The sequence below is a fragment of the Ictalurus punctatus genome, chromosome 20 (assembly GCF_001660625.3).
Source record: "Ictalurus punctatus breed USDA103 chromosome 20, Coco_2.0, whole genome shotgun sequence".
Classification (NCBI taxonomy): Eukaryota; Metazoa; Chordata; class Actinopteri; order Siluriformes; family Ictaluridae; genus Ictalurus; species Ictalurus punctatus.
Window position 1 is genome coordinate 12,083,190 of NC_030435.2, and position 17,975 is coordinate 12,101,164.

General features: G+C 38.9%; 1 protein-coding gene across 4 annotated transcripts in view; it reads left to right on the forward strand.

Annotated features, from left to right (window-relative positions):
• The window catches only part of cadm3 (cell adhesion molecule 3), a 203,011-nt gene extending 186,095 nt beyond the window's left edge, over positions 1-16,916 (forward strand). For 2 of the 4 annotated variants that reach the window (XM_053688579.1, XM_053688581.1), the window contains 3 exons: positions 8,380-8,505; positions 16,130-16,204; positions 16,293-16,916. In XM_053688579.1, coding sequence (XP_053544554.1) covers positions 8,380-8,505; positions 16,130-16,204; positions 16,293-16,513 — 422 coding nt within the window. In that variant the 3' untranslated portion in view covers positions 16,514-16,916. Of the gene's footprint in view, positions 1-8,379; positions 8,506-16,129; positions 16,266-16,292 lie in introns of those variants that run through there. The other 2 variants (XM_053688580.1, XM_053688582.1) reach the window with 1 other exon arrangement.
• The last annotated feature ends 1,059 nt before the right edge of the window (positions 16,917-17,975 follow it).

Below are 17,975 nucleotides of genomic sequence, written 5' to 3' on the forward strand. Positions count from 1 at the left end.
ACAAATCGCCTGACCCTTTGCCTGTTTCTTGACCTCGCTATTGTCTCGTGTTTTGGATTTGTCTGCCTGTCTCTCTCTCTCTCGTTAAACTCTTATCTGCATTTGCATCCGTCCTAACCTTCATTATGTGGATATGTGACAGAATACTTTGCCTTTACCATGGATGCAGCAGTAAGAAGGAGGAGACATCATGCCAAGGTAATAAGGAATACCCTACCAAGATTTAACTCTTTCAAGCTTCCTCAATGGGTTGCCATGGATCCCCCAGAGTCATATGATGGATTTTTTGGCTACTATGAGTACTTTTTGTTTGACTGCCAATTGCATTTTTTGAGCCTGGCACACCCCAAACCTGACCAGAGGCAGTGACTAGGGTTCATACTCTCCTGGCTCATTGGCCAAGTCCGCCACTGGGTGGAGGGTCTGGCCTGTACAGATTCCAAGGGTCTGCACAAGGTAACTCAGATTGTGGGACTATTAATAAAGGAGTTTGGGAGTCCAGAGTACGCCCCCAACCTGAAAGAGTGTTTGGGGAAGGCCTGCCTCATAGATAAACCTGGCATGGTGTTCACTACATATTATGAGCAGGAAAACTGGGTGACCTCCTCCTCAAAGCTCCTGCCTAAGACCCACTATGTGGTCTCAGCAGCCAAGCTCCAGCCAGAGGTCAACGTGGCAACCTCTTCCCCAGAGCTCCAACCTGAGACCCACAAGGTGGTCTCACCTGCCAAGCTCCAGTCTGAGGTCAACATGGCGACCTCCTCCCCAGAGCTCCAACATGAGACCCATGGGGTAGTCTCACCTGCTGAGCTCCAGTTGGAGGTCAATGTGGCGACCTCATCTCCAGAGCCCCAGTCGGAGGTCAACGGGGCGACCTCCTCCTCAGAGCTCCAGCATAAAGTCAAGTTCCTGCTAGAGGTTAAAGAGGTGACCTCCAAAGCCATGTTCTTGCCTGAAGTCGAAGAGATGACCTCTCCAGCCAATTTTATGTCCGAGGTCGAAGAGATGACCTCCCAAGCCAAGTTCCTGTCTGAGGTCGAAAAAAGGGCCTCCCAAGCCAAGTTCCTGTCCGAGGTGAAAGAGACGACCTCCCAAGCCAAGTTCCTGTCCGAGGTCGAAGAGATGACCACTCAAGCCAAGTTCCTGTCTGAGGTCGAAACAAGGGCCTCTCAAGCCAAGTTTCTGTCCGAGATCGAAGAGACGGCCTCCCAAGCTATGTTCTTGTCTGAGGTCGACGAGGTGACCTCCCACACCAAGTTCCAGTCTGAAACTGACATCACAACCAACCAGGTTCTTCTCACGCCTGAAACCGACGTCACGACCAAGCAGGTTCTGCTCACGGCTGAAACCAACATCACAACCAACCAGGATCTGCTCACCCCTGAAGTCGACGTCACGACCGACCAAGTTATGCTCACGCCAGAGTCTGTTGATACAACCAACCAAGTTCTCCTTATGCCTGAAACTGACGTCATGACCAACCAGGTTCTGCTCACGCCGGAAGCTGACATCACAATCCAACGAGGTTCTGCTCATGCCTGAAAACTGACGTCAGGAACAATCAAGTTCTGATCATGCCCGATTCTGCTGACACGGCCAACCAAGTTCTGCTCATGCCCAAGTCTGTTGAGACAGCCAACCAAGTTCAGTTCAGCCTGCAGAGTCGAAGGAGGATGATGCTCCGCTTTCCTGCTCCGCTGAGGACGTCGCTCTGCCTTCCTGCTCAGCTGAGGATACCGCTCAGTCACCCGGTTCATGTGAAGACATTTTATCCAGAGGGCCAGGACCGCCGGGGGAGGGAGTTTATTTTGGGGCTTCGAGAGAAGCGCCCTGGGGGGGTTCTGTCGTATCACAGCAAACCAGTGACTACATTTCCTATCCTGCACTGCGGCCTGCAAACATGGCTGCAATGGACTACAATTCCCAGAACACTCATTCATTCTAATCATGCATACCTTCATCCAATCTCACACACTCACTCCACAGTATAAAGAGACTGTTTTCTAACAATGTCTTTACGAAGTATTAGTGTTATCACTGTACCAAGCGATTATACCCTGTTCCTCATTTTGTTTCATGGTTCTTGATCTTGTTCTTGTTTCTCATTCTCGATTCTAACCTTGTCCAGTTTATGCCTGTTTGCCAATCGCCTGACCCTTTGCCTGTTTCTTGACCTCACTATTGTCTCATGTTTTGGATTTGTCTGCCTGTCTCTCTCATTAATCTCTTATCTGCATTTGTATCCATCCTAACCTTAATTACGTGGATACGTGACAGACTGTAAAAATGTGTACTATTTTACATGTAAAACTTGTTGCATTCCATTCATCTTGCATTCTAAAAACATTTGCATACAAATTATGTAAATTGGGATGAAGGGCACGTCTTCAATGTTAATGTTAAATCAATCAGTGGGACACCTGCTCTTGCTTCTTTTTACATTCACGTCTGTCAGCTGCTCTGTGAATGTAACAGAATGTGCTCTCAGCCACTCACTTAACAGAGCAGACGCAGAGAGAGGTGTGAGTGCAGCAGGAAAGCAAGACCTTGCACTTGCAGGACAGTACTGGGAACATTTGGAAAGTTGCTAAGTTTTGTCCAAAAAGTTGCTACATATATATATTTTTTACCACTAAAGGGGTCTGAAAAGTTGCTAGATTGGCAACACTGGTCTGCACTGACAGCTAGATTAAAGTCAGGCTAAGCTCCGCCTCTCCCCAGTAAAAAGAAAATACAGAGGGAGAGGGAATGTGGGGTTTTTCCATTTATGCACATTCTATTTGAAAAGCAATAAAATACACCTAGTACCCAAATGATGGCCTGTCTGTGTTTTTTTTTCTCTTTCTTGAAAATAATTTGCACCCCCTTTCCAATCTCTCCTAGTTGAGAACCACTGTGCTAGACTGTTTAATTTGCAAGGAAGCAATAGGTGGTGGCATCTGGATGAACAGATCAGGGAGAGCGGTTTGTTCACGGACAACCGGTCTGTGCTGTTGGGTTACGGGAAACTCCTGTGCCTTAAGCTCCAACTCATGCGAAACCTAATTTCCCTTTCACTCTCCAGCTCCGTATAACGAATAGCCGACTTCGACTCATACTCAGACAAAAAATTGTAGGACCCTTCAACAAAGATCCCGGATGAGCCCCTATTTATGTCTATGAGTATTGCGGCAATAACATTAGGAAGAGAGGTGACACTTCATGGGAAAGGAGGGACATGAACCAGTTTAGTGATATGCTTATTTTAATGTATGCTGTCACATACATATGTAGCATATGTACAGTGAGGGAAAAAAGTATTTGATCCCCTGCTGATTTTGTACGTTTGCCCACTGACAAAGAAATGATCCGTCTATAACTTTAATGGTAGATTTATTTGAACAGTGAGAGACAGAATAACAACAAAAAAAATCCAGAAAAACGCACGTCAAAAATGTTATAAATTGATTTGCATTTTAATGAGGGAAAAAAGTATTTGACCCCTCTGCAAAACATGACTTAGTACTTGGTTTAAAAACCCTTATTGGCAATCACAGAGGTCAGACGTTTCTTGTAGTTGGCCACCAGGTTTGCACACATCTCAGGAGGGATTTTGTCCCACTCCTTTTTGCAGATCTTCTCCAAGTCATTAAGGTTTCGAGGCTGACGTTTGGCAACTCGAACCTTCAGCTCTCTCCACAGATTTTCTATGGGATTTAGGTCTGGAGACTGCCTAGGTCACTCCAGGACCTTAATGTGCTTCTTCTTGAGCCAGTCCTTTGCTGCCTTGGCCGTGTGTTTTGGGTCATTGTCATGCTGGAATACCCATCCACGACCCATTTTCAATGCCCTGTCTGAGGGAAGGAGGTTTTCACCCAAGATGTGACGGTACATGGCCCCGTCCATCGTCCCTTTGATGCGGTGAAGTTGTCCTGTCCCCTTAGCAGAAAAACACCCCCAAAGCATAATGTTTCCACCTCCATGTTTGACGGTGGGGATGGTGTTTCAGGGGTCATAGGCAGCATTCCTCCTCCTCCAAACACGGCGAGTTGAGCTGATGCCAAAGAACTCCATTTTGGTCTCATCTGACCTCAACACTTTCACCCAGTTGTCCTCTGAATCATTCAGATGTTCACTGGCAAACTTCAGACGGGCATGTATATGTGCTTTCTTGAGCAGCGGACCTTGCGCACGCTGCAGGATTTCAGTACTTCACGGCGTAGTGTGTTACCAATTGTTTTCTTGGTGACTATGGTCCCAGCTGCCTTGAGATCATTGACAAGATCGTCCCGTGTAGTTCTGGGCTGATTCCTCACTGTTCTCATGATCATTGCAACTCCACGAGGTGAGATCTTGCATGGAGCCCCAGGCCGAGGGAGATTGACAGTTCTTTTGTGCTTCTTCCATTTGCGAATAATCGCACCAACTGTTGTCCCCTTCTCACCAAGCTGCTTGGCAATGGTCTTGTAGCCCATTCCAGACTTGTGTAGGTCTACAGTCTTGTCCCTGACATCCTTGGAGAGCTCTTTGGTCTTGGCCGTGGTGGAGAGTTTGGAATCTGATTGATTGATTGCTTCTGTGGACAGGTGTCTTTTATACAGGTAACAAACTGATATTAGGAGCACTCCCTTTAAGAGTGTGCTCCTAATCTCAACACGTTACCTGTATAAAAGACACCTGGGAGCCAGAAATCTTTCTGATTGAGAGGGGGTCAAATACTTTTTTCCCTCATTAAAATGCAAATCAATTTATAAAATTTTTGACATGCGTTTTTCTGGATTTTTTTGTTGTTATTCTGTCTCTCACTGTTCAAATACAACTACCATTAAAATTATAGACTGATCATTTCTTTGTCAGTGGGCAAACGTACAAAATCAGCAGGGGATCAAATACTTTTTTCCCTCACTGTAGAAAGGTGTTCAATGCAAAACATAGTAGGGGAAAATTAAACTACATACAAGTAAAGATATGTAAAGAATATACAAAAGCTATAACTAACATCAAACAAAAATATTCACATTACCCAACCAGGTGACTAAGGTGGACTCAAAGATGTTGGCAAATAAAAGAAAAACCTAGTGGCTCTAGACAGAGTAGTATTCCTAGCATGCTATGTAAAGGCACACCCAGAACTTCCTGTCCACACATTGCACTGAAAAGGAAAACAAAAAAAACTAGTGAATACTAAATAAGTGAGCATAAGATAATTCAGCAAAGTAGAGAACGACAGGAAAACTAAAAAACAATATCTCAGCTAACCTTAATACTTTTGCTAGGAACAAAGCAAAGCTACAAAGTGAACAACCCAGTACAGTCTTTAACCATCCAAGCTTATCTCTTTTAGTGTCAATGGTTCTCTCTCACTATATCTACATTGGGCCATGTATAAGGCTATGTACTCTAATACTGCCGCACATACCTCCTTTGATGGTGCTTTTATGTCCAGAGCGCTGCCACCTTTGGGGGAAATCACAAGACCAACTGGTAGAGCAACCGCACATCAGTGGTCAAATCACTGACCGAGGTGCCATCTGTGAGCGAATCTGGAAGAGGAGAGAGAAAGCAAAAATCCAATTTCAAATCACCTGTCTGGTGTACAGAGGCAAAATTACAAAAATGTGTCAGTATCTAAATACTTATGGACATGACTGTACATGGTCATCAAAGTCTATAAGTGTATGTCAAATAGACATGCAGAGACCAAAAACAGAAAGGGCTAAAGGGTATAAAAACACAAATGTCAAAACAGATGCAAACAGAAACAGATGCAAAAGACAAGTTACAAATACGAGTGTTCTCATTTTTGGACACTATCTCCCTCTCTAATATGGACCAGGTTATAAACATTTACAGACAGATCTGAACTGTTCTATGGCAGAAGGGACCGGGATTAATGTGTAGTGGTACTTCACCATTATCTGATTTAGGCCCCAATAATCAATATTTTGCTTATTTTTGCAATAACTGCTAATTAGGAGTAACTTCTTCACTTTGTGACTTTCAGTGAAGGTTCATGCTATGGTGACTATGGGACAAGAAATGCATATACAGGTCATGATTTTTTTGGTTGTGTTCTTTGTGATTGTGCATTTGGTGGAATACAATGGGATAGGTAGTAGTAGTAATAATAATAATAATAATAATAATAATAATAATATGCTTAATGAGTTTATAGTTCAGAGACAATGTGATGAGCAGGGCTGTTTTCTCAATTTGCATTTCTTAACTTGCAGTTTATCATAGGTGCAATAGGTTATGATCCCACTTCCCTCTTGTCTGGCATCCAGGGCTTCTACTTGAATTAGTGCTTTAAGAGGTTGAGTCTCAATCTATAATTGTCAATCAGTGCTGAAATAGGACATGCATCTGAATAATGCAAGACTATTGGAATAAGAAATAGTTTGATGGAGACTGGTTTTTGTACACTTGTGATTGATTCACTGCACACTGTCCCACATGAGTGCTCGAAAGGCTAAAGCATGGTTTAGCCTTTCGAGCACTCATGTGGGACACTGGGTGATAAGGTGAGTCGCTTCTCCACAATTGTAGCATAGGCCTCTCTCCCAACACTTCAGACGTGGTTAACCTGGCATTCACACCTTGCATGGGTTCATGAATGATAGTTTCCTTCTGGTGGTCAGGATTGGAATAAGGGCATGTTTTCTTCTACTAGCAATTTGTCTTAAGTGAATGGCTAAATCTATGAGAGTATCCAATGTGGAATGACCATCTCTACAGGCCAGTTCTGTGATAACATCCCTTTGAGTCCTTGGCAGAATGCAACTAAGAAGACAGGTTTATTTCAACAACTCCCTGCTGCTGATGTTCTAAATTCTAAACCATACATGGCATTGGTATGTTATCCATTTTTCGGTGTGAATAATCACACACCTATCCCTTTTGCCTCAAATGGATAATTAACATCATCATGGAAAAGCTACACCAAGTCGTCATAATACAGTACAGCCTCTCCTTCATTAATTCAAAGGGCTGTAGACCAATCCAAACCCTTGCCTGTGAGCAGTGAAATCAACTGGGCTATCTTGGCATTATCAGACATTAAATCTTGCATCTAAAAATATAGCAAACATCACAAACGAAAACCTGACCTTTGGAAGGATCAGCATGGGCAGAGCTACTGGAGGTGACACTAGCTTCTTTAGCCAATTAGACAACTTCCCCAACATAGCGTAGATAGCAGAAAGCTATTTTTGCTCAACGACAACCCATTATTATATCCTTCTGCATTGATGTCATTGGCAATGTTTTCTATCAATGCATGCAATTCTAAACTAATGAACAATGCAGTTATCAACCCTCAGACCACGGGCAATGGGTTGGGCAATAACTAAACCCAGCCAAATCCTAAGAGCAACGTACTAAACCAGTAACAGTAACCAGTAATAATTCAATATTCTTCAGCAGCAGTAGGCAAAGCTTCTGATGTGTCACATGAAGTATTTACCTTCATAACACCAGGAAAACTACACACAGTGCAGATAGTCCAAATTGTAATAATGGGCTGAATAGAAATAAAAGTTCCTAATCATCTGGTTCTTATTAAATATTAAAGTTTATAGTTTGCACAGGTCATGATCAGCCAGAACAAATGTGCAGCAATGGATGGCATTATAGTGGACATGTCATCAAAGAAATAATAATAGCACTTTTTTGGAGCTTTATGTGACATTAAGGTGTAATTATGATGTATTACCAATGTACAGAGTTCATATAGTTTCATGAAGTTTCTTAATCATATAAAGTACTGTGCAAAATTTTTATGCACCCTATTTTTTTTTAGTACAAAGTTATACATTTTTTTTTTATTTTGTGCCTTATACATTATCAATACAAAAACATTTTAGATTCCCAAACATTAGTTTTCTAGCACAAAATTAAATGTTACAGAAAAATGTTTGTATGTCATTAAAGAAAGCAGCATATTATGTAAGAGACCACTTTTCAGCCAGACAAAGTATCCAGAATAACTGTGGGTGGTTCTGCAAGATGCTCAATTAAATTTACCAACTAATTTCCTTATAAAACTGCACAAATTGTACCGGAGACTACTATTTTTATTTATTTATTTACTTATTTGCACCAAATATTGACGTTTTTCATTTACTACTGCCCTTTATTGTATTTTTCATGTAGAAACATTTAATTTCATTATTTTGAAGGCATCTCTGTTCTACAGCATTTCTTTGCATGTGCCTAGAACTTTTGCACAGTACTGTACAGAGGCATTTAATGCATCAATTTTAATAAATGTCTAAATTTAGATATAAAAGTACCGGTATATGGATATGCATTTGATTTCACCTGGCTCAAGAACATAAATAGAATATTCACTATCAGATGATGAATGATATTTTCTCCTACTCCTTTGTTCTTTCTCAGACCCCACAGCAATGTCCAGTTCATCAGGTGTTGATCATGCTGTGATTGGGGGAGTGGTGGCTGTCATTGTCTTCATCATGCTCTGCCTCCTCATTGTCCTTGGTAGATACCTCATTAGACACAAAGGTAAGAAAACACACATTCCAGTGTGAAAACACACATTCCAGTTGCACAACAAGATGATGTAATTAACGTTTGCTCAGCCAAAAACAGTCATAAAGACTGGACCACACTCACTGTTTCCATTACCTTTATTGTCATATTTATTGTTTATTTTACCAGTATACCCCCATTTTCACCTAAGCCAAGCAGAAATAGATATTTTATTTTTATTCTTAAATATTAGTTTAGAATTTTGGTCAGAGCTGATGAAACTTTTTTAATTGAATTTAATTGTACTGTACATAGCATTGTGAAGCACTTTAAAATAAACTGTTGTCTATGGACAAAATGTAAACAAAACTCAAAACATTATAGATATAACAGAAATGCCATGACGATGGATTAAAGCAGGAACAAACCAGAAATGTGTTCTGGCATCCTAAGTAACTTGGAGAGGGTAAAACTTTCTATTTTCTGCTTCTACCTGTGGTGTGATGGACAGCAGGAACCAAACTCGCAATCACAGAAACAGTAAAGTCCCATAGTGTTTCACATTAAAAAATAATAATGATGAATCTTTAACAAACATTGACCTTTTATTGTCTGCAGTGTAATCTGATGCAACATGTGTGGCAAAGATGATATGCAAAGATTTTTGCCAGTTATTATAAATTCAGTCCAATTGCAAAATTCCAAATAAACTTTTCATATATACAGTGGATATAAAATGTCTATATACTACATACTAAAACTAATACTTTGTTGAAACACCTTTTAATTTTATTACACCACAGTCTTTTTGAGTGAGAGTCTACCACCGTGGCACACCTTGATTTAGCAATATTTTCCCATTATTTCTTCTAAAAAATATTCTAGATCCTTCCAATTGTGGGGGCATCTCATACAAACAGACACCTGAATGTTTTGCAAAAAAATTGGCTGGAATTTGTGGCTATTCTTGATTCCCTCCACCTTGATAAACTTCTCGCTGAAGAAAAGCAGCCCTAAAACATGATGCTGCACCCAACATGCTGCACCCAACATGCTGTATGGTGTTCTTTTGTTGATTTGTATTTTTTCATGCACAACATACCTTTTGGATTTGATCTCATAAGACAATTACACATTTTAGCCCATGGTTTGGGGTGATTTAATTGTCTAGCCACCCTACCCCATAGCTGTCCTATCACAGCACACCAGTGACTACCTTTTCCATCCTCCACTGCGGCCTACGAACATGGACTGCAATTCCCAGAACACTCACATACATGCTAATCACACACACCTGCATCAAATTCACAGCACTCACAACCACAATATAAAAGGACTGTTTGAACACAATGACTTCATGTAGTATTGAGTTTATCTGACTACCAAGCGATTGTTTCCATAGTTCTTGTTCTCGATTCTTGGTTATTGACTTTGTTTCTTGTTTATCGTTTTGTGTTTTGGCTCGCCCTGTTTATGCCCGTTTGCCGATTGCCTGACCTTTTGCATGTTTTTGGACCAGGCTTTGGATTACCGATTTGGATTTGTCTGCCTATATCTCCTTTAATAAAACCGTTATCTGCATTTGCATCCGTCCTCAACTCCATAATGTAACAATAGGCCAAACATGAGAAGCATATGAGGGATTGTTGTCACATGTAGACAGTAATAAGTACTTGCCAGATATTCCTGCAGCTCCTTTAATGTTGCTGTTGGTCTATTGGCAGCCTTTTTTTCTTGTCCTTTCGTAAATTTTGGAGGGACATCCTGTTCTTGGTAATGTCAGAGTGCTGCTCCATTTTCTCCACTTGCTGATGATGGTCTTCACAGTGTTCCATGATACATCCAATGTACCCCTCTACTGATCAATTCCTTTCAACAGTGAGACCCTGTACAGGCTTTGTCAGCTCTTTGCAGTCCATGGCTTCAGCAGTCAGATGAAGCCAAGAAGATTAAATTTCAATTCAATTCAGTTTTATTTGTATAGCACTTTTAACAATGGACATTGTCAAAAAGCAGCTTTACAGAAATATATAAATTCATTATATAGATATATCATCTCTAATGAGCAAGCCAGAGGCGATGGTGAAAAGGAAAAACTCCCTGAGACCAGACTCAAAAGGGGAACCCCTCCTCATCTGGGTAACACCGGATAGTGTGATTATAAATATATCACTTCTGTAAATGTGCTAATACAACATGGTCAAATAGTGCAGTTGTGTAACCAGGAAATTCATTACAATTTTCACATGAAGTCTGTTTTGTTGAACTTATCCACTGTTCATTGATAGATACTTGAGTGCAAAACTGTTTGTGGAAAATGCAGTACTAAATCTATCAGCAATTGTAGTCATTCACCATCATATCATAACTGTTCATATAAATTGAGGTCCAAATACATCTTTATGGTTTTTAAGTGGTACCATCCTCAGTAATCTCAATGATCTTTAGGCTGCACCATGTGAGGCAATCCTCAGCAGCAGCATGTGACTTCAAATTGATGAGAATTCCAACCAGTAGGGCATCACTCTATGCCCATGAACCATCTAGATCCGCTCCTTTACCTAAGAAAAAACTATTCACAAAAGGTTTGACTAAACAAATATGTTTTCAGGCTGGACTTAAACAATGAGTCCCAAACATTAATTGGAAGGTTGTTCCATAACTGTGGGGCTTTGTAAGACAAAGCTCTTCCCCCTGCTGATGTCAAGAAAATCCTACAGAAACAGCTGGTCTTTATTTGGGGTTAATCATGATAATTTTATTGATGGCAGCTGTATGATATTTGCTTTTGAACCCAAGAATGAATGTGACTGGTTCATTCTGAACACAGCCACATCCCCAATTATAAAAGGGTGTGCAAACTTATGTAACAGGGTTATTGTACCTGTTTTACTTTTCCTATTTTTCCCCAAAAATGTTTGATTGTTTTTCACTTAATTTTTATACAATGTAATTTCACATTGAGGGTGGGAAAAATTCTGGCATGATTTATCTTGGTTTAATTTTTTTAATTAAAAGAACTTGCCATTTTAACAAGGGTGTATAGACTTTTTATATCCAATGTATTCAAAATTGACAGGCTGTAGACAATCTCTGTTTATATACACATTATATAATCCAATCCAAAAGTTATGCACATGCATGGAGCAAGATTTAGTATCAACATTACCATAACAACGTGGAGCTCATAAGTCCAGTCAGTTCTTTCAGCTTTTAAATTGTGCTGCGTGCATTTTTAATGAGTTTTAATTTATTTCCACTTTAGCAAAATGCTATCAAAGTGAGTTTATGACCACAAGAAAGTCTTGAAGTATCAGTTGGATTATTAAATAATTATTAGGCTGAATGTATACATAGCTAGAAAGTGGTAAGATTGTAAATGTTCCATGTTGATCTACTGTATACAAACTTGTAATTATATATGTGATAATCTTTAAACCTTTAATTATATACTCATCCTGTCCAAATTTCTCTTCAAATTTCTCTTTCCAATGCTCTCCCACAGCAGCATTACAACAATAGACACAAAAATGGCCAAAAGTATGTGGACATCTGACCATCAAACACCTATGTGCTTTTTTAACACCCCATTCCAGATTTAGTCTGCCCTTTGCTGTTATACATAATAGCTTCTCTTCTGTGAAGGCATCCCACTAGATTTTGTAGTGTGGCTTTTGTGATTTGTCCATTCATGCACAAAATCATTGGGGAGGTCAGGCACTGATGTCGGGGGAAAAGGCCTAGTGTGCAGTCAGCATTCCCGTTCATCCCAAAGGTGGGCTTGAGGTCAGGGTACTTTTTGGGCCACTTAATTCTTCCACACCAAACATGTCTTTATAAACCTCACTTTGTGCAGAGGGCACTCTCATCCTATAAAATTGTGTGCTTCCAACTTTGTCACAAATATTTGGGGAAGGCCCACATATAGGTGTGAAGGTCAGGGGTCCACAAACATATGGCCATATAGTGTACATTATCTGCACAGTTTAAGACAATTTCACAGTTAGTCACCTGAGGTTCAGTTAATGTTCACATCAAACTTTGGAATTGATTGGATGGATGGATGGATGGATGGATGGATTGATGGATGTACTCAGCAATGAAATGCAGTTTAGAATCTACCATACAGCTACAAGTCAAGAGCTTCAAGTAATATTCACATCAAACATTAGAATGAAGAAAAATTGTAATCTCTGCGACTCTGATTGTGGCATGTATGTTGGGACCAGAAGGGCTGGTTTGAGTATTTTAGAAACTGCTGATCACCTAGGAATTTCACACACAACAGTCCAAAAAACATTGAGTGAGTGACAGTTCTGTGGGTGGAAACATCTTAGTAGTTATACCCTATACTATGTGTCAAAATGTCAAATTGATTGATTTATGTGATACATATGATACATGTGAATTATGACCCCCCCGTCACCACTGATTGACAGGTATGTGTGATATGTAGTCGCATGTCTTTCTAGTCTGATAGGATAGAAGATAGTCTGGACATGTTAAAGAACATGTTTGGAGGGATGTCCTCTGTCTCCATTACTTTATGCCATAGCGATTGAGCCTCTCTCGATAACGCTTAGAACTCTTCCTGTATTTCAGGATATAATCCGCAAGGGAATTGAACATAAACTAGCCCTATATGCTGACGACTTTCTACTTTATGTTACAGATCCAATTGCATCTATTCCAGAGATAATACGCATATTAAATGACTTTGGGAAATTTTCTGGGTATAAACTGAACCCACAAAGAGTGAATGTTTACCCATAAACCAATCGGGCCAAAAAATAAAACAGTCTGACATAACTTTTCACTTGTAGGATTCAAAATTAAAATATCTCAGAGTTTAAAAAAAAAACCCCTTCTGATTCTGCATTAATGCTGGCGAATTTTACACCTTTAATTTCATACATGAAGTCAGCCTTTCAAAGATGGGCAGCTCTACAGTTATCCCCTCTTGGTAGAATAAATATTGTAAAAATTAACATTCTTCCAAAATTCCTTACCTTTTTCAGTCCATTCCTTTGTTTTTATTCAAATCTTTATTCAAGAATATAGACCAATTAATCTCATCTTTTATATGGGCAGGAAAAACTCCCAGGGTTTCCAAATTTTCACTTAAAAAGAGTCAACTAAGTGGTGGCCTCTCATTGCCCAATTTCATGTATTATTATTGGGTGGCTAATATTCAGAAACTGGTGCTCTGGGTGCAGGCGGGTGTTATAATATGTAAAATGCGATTTTCCAATAAAAATTCTATGGTTAAAAAAAAAAAAGAACATGCTTGAATATGATCTTCCTGGGGTGTATTGGTGGTCATCGGATGTCAATATTTGTTTATGTTAATAATATGTTAAAGTGTCTTACCTCTCACTATTGTAACTTCCTGGTATGCTTTTCACACCTATACTATGTGACTGTGTTTTAAATTCTCACCAGGTGGGCGAGGGTACAGATAACCATCCGTATCATTCATTTGATCCTACAGTACCAAATATGGGCTTAACCCACACTGATATTGACATGCTTGTAAGAGAGGGTGGTGATTTTGGTGGTTATATGGTGGTTGCATGACTCAGATTCAGTAGTTTGGAGCTACAGTATAGGAGTACAGTAGTTTGGAGCATTACTGAGTCTTACTGTAATATGTCTTATTTGAGTTATTTATTAATAATTTGACTGATTTAATATAACCAAGTTTAAAACATCCACTAATAAAAACAGACTGTAGGCTTTAATGTTGCAGTGTTATAAAAACTTTTTATTTTCATAATAATAACTTATACTTGTTATTGTCAGAAGCGGTTAAAGTACAGTATCAAAAATAGTTACTCAAGTAAAAGTGCCATTACTAAGAATAAAGGTAAAAAAAAAAGTTCTCATCCAAATATCTATCTGAATAAGATTAAGAAAGTATCTAGTTAAAAAAATAGTCAAGTAGCTGTTATTTGTTACAGCAGTTCTGTTTCTGGAAATGCCTTGTTGGTGAGAGAGGTCAGAAGAGAAAGACCAGACTAGTTTGAGCTGCCAGGAAGGCCAATATGTTACAATAGCAAATTGTATTTTCTAGTTGATGCAGTGTGGTGTGGAGTGCAATGGATATGGCTTCTTTAGGGACCTTCTGTGGCAGTAGACATACTGTAGGATATCTAACTTGTCCACTATGTTGTACTCAGTGTGTTTTAGTATTCAACTGTTCAATTGTTGAGGTGCATAAATTTGTCCCATTTATTTGCAGCAGCACTCCTCACCACACTCTGCTTCTGGTGTGAGATTTTTCATTTTGTAACAATTCTGATTTTTTTTTTCTGTACATAGCATGAGATCAAACTGAATTGGCAACCTCCCCAATCACTGTCACACTTTTACAAACAAGTTCCAATTTTTTCCCTTGCCAAGGTGTACCATGTTTACCTACAGAAACACCTAGTTTAAGTGCAAAGATATACAGTGTGTAACTATCTATGTAAGTGTTGCTTTATTTTAAATATTGAGTGTCACAGATATTAGATTTCAGAAGTATTCCTCTACATTACAGAACAGTATGTGTGTGTAAATATTAGCTAGCTATTGAACTATTTATGACAAAGTTCAGATAATCTCACTAATCCTGGGGAAAAAGTCACTCCTGTAGTCAGAACTTTATAGTGCATAAGAAACTACAGGTTACAGTTTGTTATGAACATAATAAGGTCTCTATAGGGCTCTATTTTCATGCCAGCACAGTGCTTTTGTGGACGGAGCTGCACAAAAGGTGTGGCATTCAAAATCCCCAGTAACGCTGTTAGGATACTAATAGCAGAAAAAGAGTCTCTGCCTCGCCTCAGTTATGATGCACTTTCTCTCTTGTATGATATCCTTTGATGCTTTATATATAGGCCATTTAAGTTTTGAATTTAAGTCTGAATTTTTTTTCAATGTTAAAGTTCATGTGAAGCACAAAAAACCTTGCGTATGGGGTATGGAGTACAGATATTTAATTCTTGGTATGTAGCATATTGTTACAAAAAAGATGTTGTGGATCGAGTTTTACAAAGAAACTAATTTTTCAACCAGTTAAATTAAATGATTGCCTGTAATGTGATCAGCCATATTTGGTACATACATTTAATGACTTTGGATGCATCAATACCATTTTTTTCTGACTGAGTAGTAATAAATGTTTTTTGGTATTCACTGATGTTGATATTCATTATTTCATTGATATGGATACAGAATTTAATAACCTACTTAGTATTAATCAATCAGGGGCATGATGGAACATTTAGTTTAGCTCTCTTTATGATGTATTCTAGCTAATTAGAGGCTAGTTTACTCTCATTGGCCTTGGAGTGGCATACAGCATATGTGCAAGCCACTATATTCAGACTGTGGTGGTGCAAAACAGCACTCAAGTAGATTTCTACAGAGCAAGTAGTAGGTAGTAAGCAAATGTTGGGTTACTAGTTCATTCTGTTGGATATGTGCTGAAGCAGACATGAGCACACCTGACCACACATTGGTCATGAATATTGAAGAACAAGATCTTTTAAAAAATGCATGTTTGGAATAAAACCGTTTGGAGTTATAGCTTCTGTAGTGTGCCCTCTGTTATTAATTCCAGACTCTAATAAGTTTATCTATGCTTGTAACACACATCTCATTTCTCTCTCAGGTACGTATCTGACCCATGAAGCGAAGGGCTCAGACGATGCCCAGGATGCTGACACAGCCATCATCAACGCAGAAGGTGGCCACTCTGGTATTGAGGACAAGAAAGAATACTTCATCTAAGCGTCCCTCCATCACTCCATCTTTTCTTTCTTCTCTTGCTTCAGTTCCTTTCAGGCGGAGGAAATTTAAAAAGGACGAGAAAAAGAGTGAACAAAAATGTGGAAAGCAGAAAAAGCTGAAAAAACTGAAGAAAGCAGAAAAAGATCAGTTTCAGGCTATGTTGAAACCAGGGAGTTTTGCACTGACATCAGTATTCACTCTCTCTTACACACACACACACACACATACATATATGTGCATACACACAAATAGGCGGCATGGCTAAGTGCTCTCAGATTCATGCCTGTCCCCAGTCACTTCATATGCCTCCATTCAACAAAGGCAATATGATGGCAAAACATAACTCACAGTGGACACATATATAATTTAACACATACAGTACACATTTTGAGCAGTCTACACATTCAGTTTCATTTCCAACACATCTGACATGCGCGCACACACACAAACACACACACAGAGCAATCAAAGAACCCAATACAACATTCTGTTATACTTATGTAATACAGTAGACACAAAGGATATCTTAATACTGGGCAATATACACAAAACACAGACAGGCAGGCAAATGAGCACACACACACACACACACACACACACACACACACACTCAATGCAAACATGCAAAGCAGCTTCTGTGCTGTTACTGTATGGAACCCCAGAATAAACGTGTATTTATATATATATATATATATATATATATATATATATATATATATATATATATATATATATATATATATATATATATATATATATATATATATATATATATATATTTATATATATATATATATTTATATATATATATATATATATATATATATATATATATATATTTATATATTATGTGTTATGATTATATAGCATTGTTTTCACTTGGGAGAACTGGTTCAGTGTGGTGTAAATATACCCTTGTCATGCTCTCTCTCTCTCTCTCTCTCTGTCTCTCTCTTTTTCCTTCTGTCTTTTACCTCTTTTCCCTTTCTCTCCATTCCTCTTCCTAACCTATATATGTTTCTCTTATTCACTCTCTGTCTGCATTTCATTGTCTCATATTACAGTATATACTCTAAAAGCCTGCCTGGTTTTCTTACATGCGTGAAAATGCATTGAGTTTAAAAAATTTATATATGGGATATGAAAAAAGTTACCATGAAATGTAAGTACTGCAAATATTGGTATGAGTTTTTGTTTTCCTCCAGTTGAGTTTCTGGTGTAACTGTTGGTGGCGCAATTTTCAGTGTCAACTGTCATCCCAGGACTTATTATTATTATTATTATTATTATTATAAATCAAATTATTATAAACCCATTATGAAATAAATGCCTTTTTCTTGTTAGCCCGGTATGTGCATCCCATACCTTTTTGTGACATCATTTCCTGTTCTTTGATGACAGGCAAATACAAGCTAAAGCAGGGTACTGCATGTGCGAACAAGCAAACAAAACAAACAAAAACAAGAAGCTAGACTCTTCTGTCTACTGTTCTTTCTCTTTATGTTTCCAACTATCAGTTCTCTCTCTCTTTGTCTCCCTATACAGTGTTCTAGCCTAGTTTCAGTCTGTGTCTGTGAAAGTCCATTCTGGTTCTCCTTAATAAGTATTCATAGTCTGTCTCGATCTAGACATACTAGATCTGATCATTCCGGTATTCTTACCATTGCAGCTAGCTTCATTAATTCTAGAAATATTGAAGCTTACTGTATGACAAATAGCAAGGTGAG